We start from the raw sequence: 14,886 nt of genomic DNA on the forward strand, positions 1-14,886 counted from the left end.
GAAGCCAGTGAAGCTATGAGAGACCAAAAAATAACAAAATTGATTATGAAGAATGGAAAAAAAAATAGAACAGAATGTGAGACATAAGAAAACGACAGATCTGGAGAACAGATCAAGAAGAGAAAATATAAGAATAATGGGACTGTCTAAAAGTTGTGAGCAAAAAATGGACCTTGATACGATAATGCAAGAAATAATCCAAGAAAATTGTCCTGAAGTAATAGAATTTGAGGGAAAGTAAAAATAGGAAAAACCCACCAATCGCCACCTCTGTGAGATCCTTTGTGCAAAACACATAGCAGCATTATTGCCAAATTTCCAAACTCCCAGATCAAAGAGAAAATTTTGCAGTAAACAAGGGGGAAAAAAACGCTATGCTAAAATTACATATGCTAAAATTACAATTAGAATTGTACAGGAGTCATCAGCAGCCAAAATAAAAGACATCAGGTCCTGGAATCATATCTACCAACAATCAAAACAACTAGGCATGTGGCCAAAAATATCATATCCAGCAAAATTATCTCTAATATTGGACAAGAAAAAAAATATATATTCAATGAACTTGGAGATTTTCAGGACTTTAGATCAATGAAACCTGAACTTAATAGAAAATCTAATATATAAAAGCCAATATCAAAGATCAATTTCAAGGAACTCAATGTGGATAAATTGTTTTTCTTTAAGATGGAAAATGTATAACATGTTTAAGATAGAAAATAATAGGGCAGCTCAAAATAAAGATTAGGACAGAGTTAAGGTAAAAATAGTAATGTCATATAAATCAGGTACAGAGGAAGAATAGACACAGAGGTATTAGAGGGGAGAAGAGGGCTTGTAGTTCTGAAAATCTATTCACATCAGGAATGGTTTAAATAAGCACCCTCCAAAATCTATAAAGAACTAAGGGGAGAGGGATGGGTGGATGGGGAAGCAAAGGTGTGGGAAGAAGACAAAGGAGGGATCCATAGGTGGGGGAAAGTTAAGTAATAGGAAGACAAGTTGGGAGCAGAATTAAAGCAGGGATAAGAAAGATATGTGTGTATGTAATCTATATATCTATATATGTATATATAAATATATCCTTTCTTAACCTTAGCCTGCCTGGAGGTCATGGGGGATAAAAGGGGGGGGGGAAGAATAAAGTAAAAAAGATGCACAGCAAAGAACAAAAGAATAATTTATAGGGAAGCAAACACACTCATGAATATAATTTCTTCTACTAATCTATCTACCCATCTATCCTTTCTTGATCTGGTAATTCATTGTTATATATTTTGAATCCTCCCTGATATTCTGCTGGGCATATGACAATGTCCTTTTGTTTCATTTTGTTTTTCTTTTTCCTCACTATTTCTTTAAATAAATTTGAAAAAAGAAGCAAACTGTCTTCATTTCACTTTTATTTAAGAAACAGGGGAAAAAAATTAGAAAACACTGTGCACGTTTTCAAACGCTTGCCCATTCTCAGCTTTCCAGTCATTCTTTATTGGGGATTCTCAATGGTTTTCTTTGCTTTTAAATGGGGGCTGGATATTCACAATGAGCTGTGAGTCACCTGACGACCCTTGTCCACGAGCCTTGAGCAAGGGTGCTTGCTATTTTGTCCGCTCAGTGGGAAGCGCAAAGTAGCCCGGGATTGGGAGGCCATGCACACCGTCCCAGAAGGACGCCTTCCTTCGCCCCAGCCGAGTCTTCAGTGACATCCTTGTTGTCCTTTCTGGATTTGGCTCCAACCTGGACACCTGGGAGCTGGGTCTGGGAGGGCAGGAAAAGTGAACATCATATCCTCCCCCAAACACCCCCACCATTGTCTCAATGATAGCCCAGTTACATAAGCAGGAGATGGCATAAGACAATGAAGCGACTTGCTAGACCCGAGTTGGAGAATCTGAGGTTGAACTGGAAGGTGCTTTAGAGGTCATTTAGCTTAATCCTTTCATTTTATAGAGGAGGAAACTGAGGCAGAGAGAAATTCAGTGACTTCACAGGATAACCCATCTGGTCTCATTTGATTCTCCACTAGTGACAGCTGGGGATACAAAGCTAGGCCCAGTGACTCTTGGGTTAGACCCCCTTCCTTTGCACTACCCTGCCTCCCACCTAGCTGTGTTGCCTCTGTCAAGTCCTTTCAGTAGCAGAACGTCAGTTTTTACCTCCCAAAAACGTGAGAGAAGTTAAATAATTTCCAGGGTCCCTTCTGACTCTGCCTAGGATCCTTTAAGAACTCAAATCAAAGCATTTTCCCCACATCCACCTAGTAAATGTACCAATTATTCCCTTTTTTGGGAGAAATTGAGGCTCATGAGAAATGACTGATTTAAGGTCATACAATCAGGAAACCTTAAAATCTTAATTAGAACTTAGGTCTCCTGACTCCACTTCCAAACTTGCTTTTTTGGGCAGAAGCCAAAATAGCCACTGTACAAGGGAGGACTCAATCCTCCAGCTTATTCTTCCTTCTGCTTTCCATAATACAGAGGATATAAGACTCACACTCTGGGCTTTTTTAGTGAAGGGTCAGGAGGGGATAGAAAGCCCCTCCCTCTCTTTGCAAGAAATGGCCCCTGCTTGCATGTGTCAGCTAGAGTAGTGGCCTTCCTGGGGGAGTGTGGTCCGGGATTTCTGGTAAAACTGCTCCTGCTTTTGGTTTCTTTCCCAGTTGTTTTAGCTGTGTCTGACGTTTGGGGACCCCATTTGGGGTTTTCTTGGCAATAATACATTTGCTGCTCCTTGCTCAGGGGGCTACCTTCTTTTCCCAAGAAGCCTTTCCTGATTCTTCCCTTTCTCCTAGGGCATCTCCACAAATTCTCTATGTCCCTGACATAGCCACAATCATACCCCAAACTCCGGTCAAGTTTTTTGTTGTTTTTGTCTGTCTTTATATTCCTGGGACCTGGCAGACTAGCCTGGCCTAACGCATAGCTGGCACGTAACAAATCTTGTGATATTAAATTGAATTGACCCTTGTGAAGTAAATCATCAATATTCTTTTATAAATGAGGAAACTGAGGCTCGAAGCTCTTCAGTGACTTCTTGACCAATTGCATTTGTTACCTAAGAACCTTTGGAAATAGCAAACTTTAGCACCCTAGGAATTTTCTGGGATTCCCTTTTACAGATCAGTGGAAAGGGGAATAAATAGGAGGAAGGTGGTTCTGTGTGAACTTTCTGGCTTCTTGAGTTTCTCCCACTGCGCACCTGAGTGGTGTAACCTCTCATGGGACCTCCAAGCTCTGACATCCCATAGAAGAGGGGAGTCTAGAGGTACGGCTTCATGAGTCTGCCTTTGAAAGAGCTTTGGCAGAATACCAATCCCCTCTGCTTTCTCCCCTTTTGTTGCTTTACCCTACAAAGAAGGAGCTTTGACCTTTTCTATTCCCCTGCCTCCCCCCAATCTTACTTGCAGAGAGAAAGGAGACATTTGTTCAAAAAGACGGGCGATACATGGCTCTGTGGTTCCATCTGAGGATGATCCATGAGATGACCACATACACGATGGTGTAGAAGAACAGATAATTGGAAAGTAATTTAATAGAGCTCTAAAAAGTGAAAAGAACACATTTCTTGTTAGTATCTCGAGTGCTGAGGGCAGCCCACTGGCAAGGCTAATAGACCTGGAAGGGATCTTGGCCAAAAAAAGTCTCATTTCTCAGACCCAAAGGGGAGCCAAGCGGGGAGCCAAGGGGGAGTCAGTGGGAACTAAGGGGAAGCCAATGACTGGCCAATGGGGAGTCAACAGAACTAATGGGAAGCATGGCTGGACAGCTTTCCAGCACCACTGCAGCGTTCACACGAGGTCAGCCCTTTGCCGGTCACTACCACTTGTCTTTTGATATGTTTATGTTTCATTTCCCATACTAGACCTTTAGCTAAGGGGAGAAGGGTTTGAGCCTCTGTGTCCCTCTACATGAAAGAGTCATGAAAAGAATTCATTAAAGATTAATCCCCTAATTTTACGGATGGGAAAACTAAGACCAAGGGAAGTTCAATTATCTTCCTTAAGATCATACGAGTAGTGAAAGACACAGAGAGAAAATGAACAAGACTTTATTAAGCACCTTTGACGAGGCAAACCAATGCTTTTTCTACTGTGCCATGCCAGCTCACCAGAGGACTTGGGATTTCTTAGATCCCAGGTCAAAGGGCGGAAGCCTCCTCCTCCCCCCAATCCTCAAGGGCATCTTTCCCAAATCCCTTACTTTATTGCTGAGGAAACAGTCCAGCTAGTATCCAATACGGGACTGAATTCAGACCCAGCAGTCTATTCACTGTGGCACCACCCAGGTACTGTTTACCCTTTCTCTTCCTCGCAAAAGATGGAGGTGGGATTATCAAATTTTGCAGGGGCAAGAGGATGGAATCCTGATGGAAAACTGGGCCAAGGGGATAGGATTATAAGGGATGAATGTGGAATTTTCAACTTGGGTACAAACAACTAACTTTGCAAGGAGGCAATTTGTCTGGAAAAAAAGAGCCAGGGATCCTAATGGCCTCTAAGCAGAATAGGAGTGTCAGTTATGTGTTATGGCATAGAATGCAACCTCTAGCCATCTTAGAAGGAACTGTCCAGGACTCATCAAGCACCCCTTCTATGTGGGAACTTCCCCTTCCTCTCTTCCCCTGCCCCCATTCTTCTTAACTCCCTTACATTTTTTCCTCTACATACTTATATGTGGACATGGCATCTGTCCTGATAGAATGGAAGCTCCATGAGAGGAGGAGCATGTTTGGGGGTTCAGACCTTCACCCGCAAACAAAGTTTATCTGATAAGACTCCTCAGACCAGAATATTAGGGTACCCCATTTGTAGAAGGATTTTGATTAAGTGGAGTGAGTGACCATCATCGGGATTCCGAAAGCTCTGAAGGTCATACTATAGGGGGATCCGTAGAAGGAACCAGGAATGTTTTTGTTAGACTCAGGGTTTGGGTGGGGGGGAAGATAGTTTCATCAAAGGCTAGTCCATACAAGAGGGAGCAGACTCCAGGACAGAGCTGAGAGTAATGGGTTCGAGTTCCCAAGGGCAATGTGGAAACTCAGCTCTCAGAATCCCAGTGGCCCCAGTGGTTCATTTTTTTTTTTTTGCATTGGGGTCCACTGAAGGCACTGGTTTTACTTTGTCATTATCACTCCCAGAAGTGAGCTCTGCTCAGCCTCAAATGGACCTGGATCCTCAGGAAAGAAGGGGAGCCCAGAACTCTTGAGTAACCAGAGGCAATCAGAGCCACCACGCCTTCAGAAATGGAGGTCTGACCATTGAACCAGGCTACTTACTTCAGACCAACTGTACCGCAGAACCTCAGACTGATAACTAAGAAACTCAATAATTAATGTTATCAGCCCGTAGAGGGAAAAAACGATGCCGATGACGTTAATCCCCACCGTGATCTTTGCCTGAAATGAACATAACAGAAACCGGAGTTAGCCACCGCAGCCCAGGAGCTTTGAGGAAGGTGCTGTCCAGCACTTTCAGCAACAGCCGGTGCCTTTTAGTGGAAGAAACGCTCCCTTCTCCAGGATTTCCCACGGGTGAGGAGGGGTCTTTTCCCACAAATGCCCTGGGGTGTATCCCCCCAACACACACACAAAAGGAGCTCAGAGCCAGGGGAAAGGGGCTTTTTAAAGACAAACATCTGGACTTACCAGGGAAAGCCGGCGCTTCCTTTCCGTAACTATGGCAAAGATTCCCGAAATGATGTTCTGGGTAGAAAAAACAGCAGCATGTACACACACACATACACACACACACACACACACACACACACACAGAGAGAGAGAGAGAATGGTTACATGTGTCCTCTGTAGGTTTTCCTTCTGCACTTTCTTTGCCAATGGCAGCCCACTAAAAGATTCACAGAATTCTATGGAGAGATGGGCTCCCCTCTGCTTTTCCAGGAGACATATGGCATTCTAGGTGGAAAGAGCAGGAGCGGCCAGGATGTGGCATGGGAAGAACACAATGCAAAAGTCATAGGATTGTAGTCATTTAAGCCAACTCCATCTGACAGAGATGAATGGTGAAAGGAGAAAAGGACCATCTATCAAGTATTATAAGGGACCCTTCAGAGGCTGTCTCATTTTTCACTAGAGGACCCAAGGTCCAGGTCTCAGAAATGTCACATCCCCATTAAGTCTCCTAGCTGGCCAGGCATTGTGCAAGGCTCTAGGATTCAGAGAAAAAATCCTCCCCAAAGCAATCCATTCCTGCCCTCCAGGAGCTTACATTCAAAGATAAAGCAGCCACAGGGGCTGCAGTTAGGGCTGAGTCATTTAAAGTATTTAAGCCTGGTGCTGATTCCCTCTTGCAGGCTGGGGATGTATCCTATCCCTTTCCCCAGCGTTATTTGCCATAGCAACCAAAAAGAATAGTTTGGTTTGGTTTTTATAATGTAGGGCAGCTTCATCAGGTGCATGGAAGGGGAAGAGTTCCCAATGTAGATTCAGTGGGCCTAGTTGCAAATCCCAGATCAACCTGTATGGACTAGACCTTCTTAGCTTCCGAGATGACTCCCTATCACCCTTTGTATCCTCCCTGACAAGCAGTCATTCAGCACTGACTTCAAGACTTCACAAACGAGCAACTTTATCTCCAGATGCAGCCTGTCCCATTTTTTCAGATATCTTTCAATATTCGGAAGTTCTTCCTGACCTCGAGTATGAATTTTCCTGTACCCATTATTCATAGTTTTGTCAAGGAGAACAAATCTAGTCCCTCTTTTATGGGGGCCTGCTATAGATTTCCCCCTAAAGACAGGACCCTTATGGTCTAAGCAAGCATCTGTCAATTACAGCAAGGACTTGGGTTACTCACAATAGGTGCTGCAATTAATGGATATTTTAAATTAAAAATAAAAGTTTTGTAATTCATAGGAGACTCGGGAAATTGCATCATTTTGATAAAGGACCACAGGCTGCCCAAGAGAAGGTGAAATATGCCGATGTTGATTTGGAGAGTCTGTGGAGAAAGAATGATATCAGTCAGGATCAGAAAGTCAGATCTGGGAGAGGGAGAGGGGAAGGAGAGGAGAGAAAGGGAGAGAGAGAGAGAGGAGAAAGAGAGGGAGAAGAACAGGAAGAGGGAAAGGGAGACAGAAAGAGACAGACAGAAAGAGAGAGAAACAGTGACAGACACACACACACAAAGAGACAGAGAGACAGAGAGGGACAGAGACAGAAAGATACACAGAGAGAAGATACTCCAAGAATGGATGAGGAGGGGTCAGTTGATTTCACGGGGCTCACTGTGAGGACTGGGTTTTTTATAAGGGAAATGGGCTCCACTGCAACGTTGGAGGACTGTTTACCAAGGATGTTGTCCCTGGAGTAACTGATTAGTGCTGCCTGGTCCTGAAGGCCCTCCTGGCTCAAAGATTCTGTCTCCCCCTATCCCTTCATACTTGTTTTTTAGGATGTGGAAAGGGCACAGTTCATGAAGGAAAAACTCATTGTTCCCCAAGATCTCATCAGCCCCCTCTCAGTGTCCTCTGATCCCAAACCCCCATTTCAAGAGAGTCCAACTCAGGACTTCTCTGAGATATTTCTGATTTCTCTATTTTGCCCTAGGATGGGGAGTTGTTCCTGCCCCATTCCCCCCTTTTCAGGTTCAGGTTCAGGTTTTGTGAATAGCCTTTCCTCATTAGATCTAAAGCTGGGACTGTTCTCCCCTCCATCCTGTTTGTAGGATTTGTAGCTAAATGTATAAAAGTAAAAGAGTTCCAAAGGAAGCCAATACACCTATCAAATATATACAAGTGTTTATGAACACACACACACACACACACACATATATATATATATACACATATACTTGATAGCTGTGCTTATATATTTTAATATAGATTTGGCAGTGTATGTGTATACATACATACATATATGTCTATATATGGGGATATGTGTGTGTATATATATATAGATATATAGATATCTCCACATATTTTTAAAGGTATACACACACATATATAGAGTGAGATATAGATAAGCAAGGTCATAGATTCCAGGTTAAGGAACCTTGGTCTAGTTATCTCCAAGTTTCTATCTCTAAAAACTTATTTTCTAAGATTTTTCTTTTGCTACACACTTCCCCCCCCCCCCAATGCAGCATTTAGCACAGGGCCTGGCACCTATCAGGGTTTTTGTTTGCTGACTGTTAACTATTAATGCTTCTAATTCTGTCAGCCCCAGGTTCTTCAGTTATAAGATGGAGATAATAGCATCTCTTGTCTAGAAACTGTCATGAGGATAAAACATTTGTAAATATTTGTAAAGCCAGCAGAGTTCCTGGGACCTAATAGGGGTTTAATCAATGCTGGCTCCCTTCCCTCTTTTCCCCCACTAACAACCAGTTGCCATGCTAAGCACTGACAGACAGAAGCGCATCTTTCCCATCCTCAAGGAGCTCAGTCTATGGGAAGAGACGATACAAGCACACCATTATATACAAGTGATGGGGAGGGAGAAGAACACTAGCTCTCAGAGACTGCTGGGAAGGCTGACATTGGGGTTATGTCCATTCCTTGAGATCCTGAAGGGGAACAGCTCAGTGGCTTCAATCAAAAGATTCATTCTGGATTGTGTATCCTCATCTGCAGAAAGAGGTAGCTGAGTAGGGATGAGGGCAGGATGTGTTTTGTATGTTCCTGATCCTTGGGCAATCTGGTAAAGTCTATGAACTCTTCACACAGAATTATGTTTTAAATAAATAAAAGTAAAATACATAGAGTTCCAAAAGAATCCAATAAACTTATATATATATATATATGCATATATATATGCTATATATGTGTGTGTGTGCATGAATACATCTATACACATATGTGTATATATAATGCCTATATTTGATATTTATATATTTTATTTATATTTTTAATTTATTTTATTAATATTTGATATTTTAATCTAGATTTGGCAGTATATATATATACATATATAAACATATTTTTGCATATATACATATGTGTATATATATATATATATATACACATACACATTCAGATAGAAAGAGGCATAGACTTATATAAAGCAAGGTCATCCACTCAGTTAAGAAATCTTGGACTAGTAGTCTCCAAGTTTCTAAAAACTTATTTTCTAAGATTTTCCTTTGGTTACCCATTGGCCCTCCCCCCTCCCACGATTAATGACATATTAAAATCAATCTCTTTTCCAACATATTTTTCCCCCTGGGAAGAGGGATCTCAGTTCTTACTTTCTTTTCCAAATACACAATCCAACCATGACAGTTCTTTCCAAGATGATAAAATCCCAACAGGTTTGCCTGCCTGCTTTTCTATAGCTGTACGTATATATCACAACATGTACATATTTCTTTATACACATATTTAAACACATGTATATATTCACACATATGGGCACTGTATATATTTATATATGTGTGTGTATGTCTTGTCTATTTTATTCACAGGCTGTAAAAGAAGTTTCACATTTTTATTGGTCAGTCAGGGGCACTGGGCACTATAAATGCTTTTTGAAGTCAGAAACATTTAGGAGACCCTGACTCTGTTCCTCCCCAAAGCTCCCCCATCCTCAATCCTGGGCACCATCATCATAAGATCTTAGTTCTTACCCCCAAAACTCGGATTTCTTCTCTCATACAGAGATAGTCATAGACTTCCATTTAATCTGGGAAGCAAGAAAGACAGGAGAGAAGGACAGTGATTGAAATGAAATAATCTATCTGAGGTTCTTCATTAAATCAAAACCAGTAAAGCTTATTTTAAATTAAGATTTTGCCAGATATTATATACAGAATAAGTTCCTCCCTCATTTTTTCCCCAAAGAAACAGTTTTAACTTTCAACTGAACTGATGTATTGTATAAATGGAATAAATGTATTGAATTCTAGACAATTCAAAACAAAATACTGAGAATTCTATTGCTGCAGTTCATTTCCATTCCTCAATTTTCACCACCTTTTACTCCCTGAAAATTAGCTTTTCTGCTAACCTTTTCTGCTGACCCATCCTTGGCCAAAACCTAAAGTCTTCCCTAAATAGTGACTTTTGCAGCCCCACCCCTCAAAAAACCAGTTTCTTACACCTAGGGGTTTAAGAAATGCTTTTTGAATGGAATAAAATGTTTATTATTGATCTCACTTTCACTTGTGGCTCCTTCTGCAAACCTTTGGCGATCTTTGTTAGCCCTTTCTCACAGTTACATGGTGACTGCGACTGACCTATTGCATTTTGTCTTATAGTCATCCTTGTTGGTTTCTTGCCTCCTTAACTAGACTGTAAACCCCATGAGAGCAGGGACAAAGTTGTCTTATTTAAACATTTCTTCGGGTGCTTGGTCCTGTAGGAGCTCTATACAGACTAGGCACTTAAGCTATTGTGTCAAAAAGTCTATTATCTTTCTTTTTCTGGGATTGATAGTAAAGTCCTTGAAGGCAGGGACTATTTCATTTTTGTATCTCCAGGTACTTAATATTTGCATGCTTGATTTCCTGATGCTGCTTGTTGTTGTTTTTATTATTTTTGTTCTTCCTCTTCCTCTTCTCATTCTTGTTCTTCTTGTTTTCCCTCTTGTACTTGTGTTCCTGTTCTTATTCTTGTTTTTCTTCCTTTTCTTGTTCTTTTAGTTGTTCTTGCTCTTCTTCTTGTTCTTTTCCTTTTGTTTTTGTTGTTCCTATTCTTGTAGTTCTTGTTCTTCTTCCTCTTCTTGTTTTTGTTTTTCCTCTTATATTTGTGTTCCTGTTCTTATTCTTGTTATTCTTCCTTTTCTTGTTCTTGTTTTTCCTTTTGTTCTTGTTGTTCCTATTCTTGTAGTTCTTGTTCTTCTTCCTCTTGTTGTTTTCTTATTATTCTTATTTTTCTTCTTGTTCTTGTTCCTGTTATTCCTGTTTTTTCTCATTGTTCTTGTTGTTCTTGTGCTTATTCTTGTTTTTCCTCTTATTGTTGTTGTTCTAGTTGTTTTTGTTGTTCTTGGTCTTCCCATCTTCTTCTTGTTTTATGCATCTTCTTGTTCTTTCTCTACTTGTTGTTTTTCCTATTGTTCTTGTTGTTCCTGTCTCATTCTTATTCTTGTTTTTTCTTGTTATTATTATTATTTGTTCTTATTCTTGTTCTTCTTCCTCTTTTTATTGTTCTAGTTGTTCCTGTTGTTGTTGTTCCTCTTCTTCCTCCTCTTGTTGTTTTTGTTCTTGTACTTCTTGTTCATATTGTTGTTCTTCCTCTTCTCGTTTTCTTGTCCTCCTCTTCCTCCTTCTCCCTCGTTTCCTCACTTACTTGGGAGCTGTGAGCAGGGCCCAGGAGAGTCATGGTTCTCAAACTCTTTTCTCTTTCTTTTGACTACTTTGGGATTTCTTTCTCTCTCACACACACATGCTACCTTCTAACCAAATGAGCCTCCTCCATGTTCCCTAACAGCAGAAGGAAGAGAAAGTACCTCCTAGGGGCCAGGCACTGGGCTAAGTGCCTCTAAAAACTATCCTCATTCAATCATCACACCTCTGTAAGGCAGGTGCTGTTACCACCACCATTCTACAGTTGAGGAAATTGGGGCAGATAAGGGTGACTGGGTGGTGCAATGGATAGCGCACTGGGCCTGGAATCAGGAAGTCCTCAATCCAAATTCAGCCACTTCTAAGCTGTGTGACTCTGAACAAGTCACTTCACTCTGCCTCAGTTTCCTCATCTATACAATGAGCCTGAAGGAGGAGATGGCAAAATCACTCCATGGTTTTTGCCAAGAATATTCCCAATGGGGTCATGAGGAGTCGGACATGACTGAAAGCGAGTGAACAAGAGACAGTGATTAAGTGACTTGCTCAGTCCAGCAGCTAGTAAAGGTCTGCCTTTGAACTTGGGTCTTTCTAACTTCAGTCCCCAAACTTTGTGCCTTTAGGTGCCACCTAGTGGTCACTGTGCAATCTCCCACCTCTGCCTTTGCCCTATTCCTGCAAAGCCCTCCCTACCTGAGAGGTTTCCTGACTCCCAGGTTCCTTCAGGAAGGTGGGTGGGAAAGTGGAGGGTTATGGGGGAGAGGGGAGGGATTGGCCTTTGTCAAAACACTGTCCAGCTCCAGGTGGGCACCGAGGAGGCATTTAAATGACTTCTGTTGAATCACAGCGGGCATTTGAGCCGAAATTCACTTCCAATCACCAAGTCCCAATTTTATCTGAGCAGAAAAAACTATTGCCACATCACAGAACTCAGGTATCGCAAGGCAGCTCCTGTCCATGAACACGAGACACATCTAGATAGCTGAAGGCAGTTCTCCTGCCCCCTGCTCCCCACCCCAAACTTAAACACGTCCAGTTCATGCACTGCCTCCCCGATAACATGTGCTTCTAATTTCCTTTAGAACTGCACCTGAGGGAACGAACACTCAGTAGGACTTGCATTGGTAAAGTCAAAGCAGTTGAGCATCCATGGTGCAGTTTGTACTCTTATAGGAATCACTGGGGCACTCACAGGGGAAGAGACTTGCCCAAGGTCTCTAAGCCAGCATGTGCCTGAGGCAGGAAGCATCCCCAGGACTGATTACCCACAATACTATCATACTGAGGTGTCCCATATAGGCAAGCATCACAAATTAATTCCGATTAATTAGAGAGTAAGGTAGGGAAAATTCGAAATGAGATTCCAGAATAATAAACACTCACTACTGAAAAGGGAATGTGGTTTTCTTCCTTTTAAGGGTGACTGCAATCTGCAATAGCCAGTATTACCTAGAAAAGCAGATCTCTTAGAAGGCAGCAGACAAGTCTCTGATGTAATTAATTCCCTGGGGAGGTGTTCCCTATTTCAATCAAATCATGGTGCAGCAAACAACAAACAAACAAACGAATGAATGAATGAATGGATAGAAAAAAACACCAGAAATGAAGAAGACAAAGATTTGTTTCTTTTAAAAAGCCCCCAAATGAATGACTTTGGGTATCCAAGGAAATAATCAGACTGTAGCTGGGGTTAAATTGCTTAATGGCGATCAGGAGTCTAGCAAATTTAGAAAATGGATTCCAGAGCATTCTAGACTCAAAAGAGCCTGTCTGAAGATTGCACTCCCCCCCAGGGGTCTTTCAATTCAAAGCCAATCTCAAAATTGATCACATCATGTCCAACAGAATTTGTAATGTGACAGGGCAGAAAGGTGAAGGAAGCTCGCTCAAATCCATAATTATCAGAAGCTTAGTGAGATGCCGCCTTCCTGAACAATCCATACCTACCACTTTGGGCCTAGACGAGCACAGGGAAGGAAAAGCTGCTTCTTCTCCTTTGGGTCTCCGGGACCCCCAAGCATCCAAGCCCGATGGAGGCTGCTTCAGTCAAAAGCAAGAAAGAGTTGGAAGGGGTTCCTTCAATCGGTTCCACTTCCCAACCTTCCCTTCAGGAATCCTCAAAAACTGGGACCTCCAAAGAAAGACAGATGAGCCTGTAAGAAGAGGGGATTTGGAATTCGAGGACAGACTAGATAACTGGGGGGCTCCAGAAGAAGCTTGTGATCTGGCAGCCAGCTAGGTTACCCTCTGTTTCAGGGAGAACTGGGACATGAGCTGTGTGACCGTCCCTACCGTCCCAGCCCAACCCTAAATATTGTGATCCTGTCCAAGAGACAAAATGATGAGATGGATGAAGAAGGTGGAAGCCCTGAGTTCGAATTCGGTCTCCTACTTAAAACAGCTGTGTGACCTCAGGCAAGTCACAACCTCCGTGGGTCTCAGTTTCCACGTCTGTAAAATGAGGGGGTGGACCGTGCTGCCCCAGGACTATTGGGGGAAACACTGGGAGCGGGATGGGGGGGGACCACAGAAGCTCAGAAGCAGGGTTAGCAGGAATTTGAGGCGCCCCCGGCCACGGGCTCTCCCTCTTAGTCCAGGGGTAGAAAGTTCCTCGGGGAAAAGCCTGGTGGGGGAGTTAACGCCGCCCCACTAACCAACCGCCACTGTCTCCCCATACAAAGTCCCGCAGGAATCCCCAGGGCGCAGGGAGAGCGCGAGCGTTTCCCTCGTGGGGCTGCGGGGTGTGTGTGGGGGTCCGCCGAGCTAAGAGCGCTCAGCCGCTGCCAGGTCGGGGGAGGTGAGCGATGCAGGGAGCCCCCTGCGCCGCCCCTCCCCTTCCCGCGGTCCCCCCCCCCCCCAGCCCAGGCAGGGACACGGACACACTCGTCTGGGGGCTTTTCCCCGCAGTCCCGCATCGTGGAGTTAGCAGCGGGCTCGGACTGAAGAGCGGCGGTCGCCTGAGGGCTGAGGGCTCCAGCTCCATCTCTTACAGTCCCGGTGGCTTCTGGCTTTTAATTTTCCCATCTGAAAAATTCAGGGTGTTCAACTTCTGAGCTTGTTTCAAGGTCTAAAATCCGTTCAAGCGGATCCCTTTGCTTGGCCAGAGAAGAGGAGATCGGATCAGTAAGAACCCGAAGGAGACGCTCTCCTCGAGCCCTCTCTGCCCGGGACCCCCGTCCCCAGGCCCTGGCTCGGAGGGACCCGGCTCTTCAGGGGCGTCCTCAGGCTCCCTAGCTAACCCCACTTTGATCACGTTTATCACCCCCCTCCTCTAGGGGACTTCTCTGCCTCCTACTTCAACTAGGAAAGGTCCCTTCCCTTTCTTCCCACGTTCTGCATAGATCCTCATAACCTGGCTCCTGACCTTGTTATTCCACCAGAACTGCTCCCAAAGTTGCTGATGACCTTTTAGATGTCAGATCCCACGGGCTTTTCGGAATCTTCATTCTCCAAGATCTCTCTGCCGTCATCGCCCTCTCCTTCTCCATACTCTTCTTTCACTCACCCCTCTCCCCCCTGGTTCTCCAGCTCCCTCTGACACCACCCTCTAGGTCTCCTCCAGATTACACCTTGTACAGGTGTTCCTCAAGATTGGATCCCCGGTTCTCTTCTTCCTCTTACCTACTTCACGTCGTGATCTCATCAGC

At 43.4% G+C, this 14,886-nt stretch overlaps 1 protein-coding gene across 1 annotated transcript; it reads right to left on the minus strand.

The window, feature by feature from the left end:
* Window positions 1-1,395: 1,395 nt before the first annotated feature.
* On the minus strand, window positions 1,396-13,944 carry LOC116419767 (membrane-spanning 4-domains subfamily A member 6C-like). Its single transcript, XM_031941782.1, has 7 exons — window positions 13,187-13,944; window positions 9,584-9,639; window positions 6,815-6,958; window positions 5,647-5,703; window positions 5,278-5,397; window positions 3,404-3,542; window positions 1,396-1,758 (listed from the first exon to the last, which is right to left on the minus strand). The coding sequence occupies exons 2-6, from the start codon at window positions 9,632-9,634 to the stop codon at window positions 3,429-3,431; spliced, it is 486 nt and encodes a 161-aa protein (XP_031797642.1). The 5' UTR covers window positions 9,635-9,639; window positions 13,187-13,944; the 3' UTR covers window positions 1,396-1,758; window positions 3,404-3,428.
* Window positions 13,945-14,886: the final 942 nt, after the last annotated feature.

The sequence above is a fragment of the Sarcophilus harrisii genome, chromosome 6 (genome assembly GCF_902635505.1).
Source record: "Sarcophilus harrisii chromosome 6, mSarHar1.11, whole genome shotgun sequence".
Lineage (NCBI taxonomy): Eukaryota > Metazoa > Chordata > Mammalia > Dasyuromorphia > Dasyuridae > Sarcophilus > Sarcophilus harrisii.

What these genes read in the sequence shown, in the direction of transcription:
- LOC116419767 (XM_031941782.1), bottom strand. Translation starts at nt 9,634, where the DNA reads ATGGAAGTCTATGACTATCTCTGTATGAGAGAAGAAATCCGAGTTTTG. An exon ending in CATTAATTGCAGCACCTATT is followed by an intron (nt 5,704 to 6,814) that starts GTGAGTAACCCA and finishes TTTTCTACCCAG; the next exon opens with AACATCATTTCGGGAATCTT. An exon ending in TGCGGTACAGTTGGTCTGAA is followed by an intron (nt 3,543 to 5,277) that starts GTAAGTAGCCTG and finishes TTCACTTTTTAG; the next exon opens with AGCTCTATTAAATTACTTTC.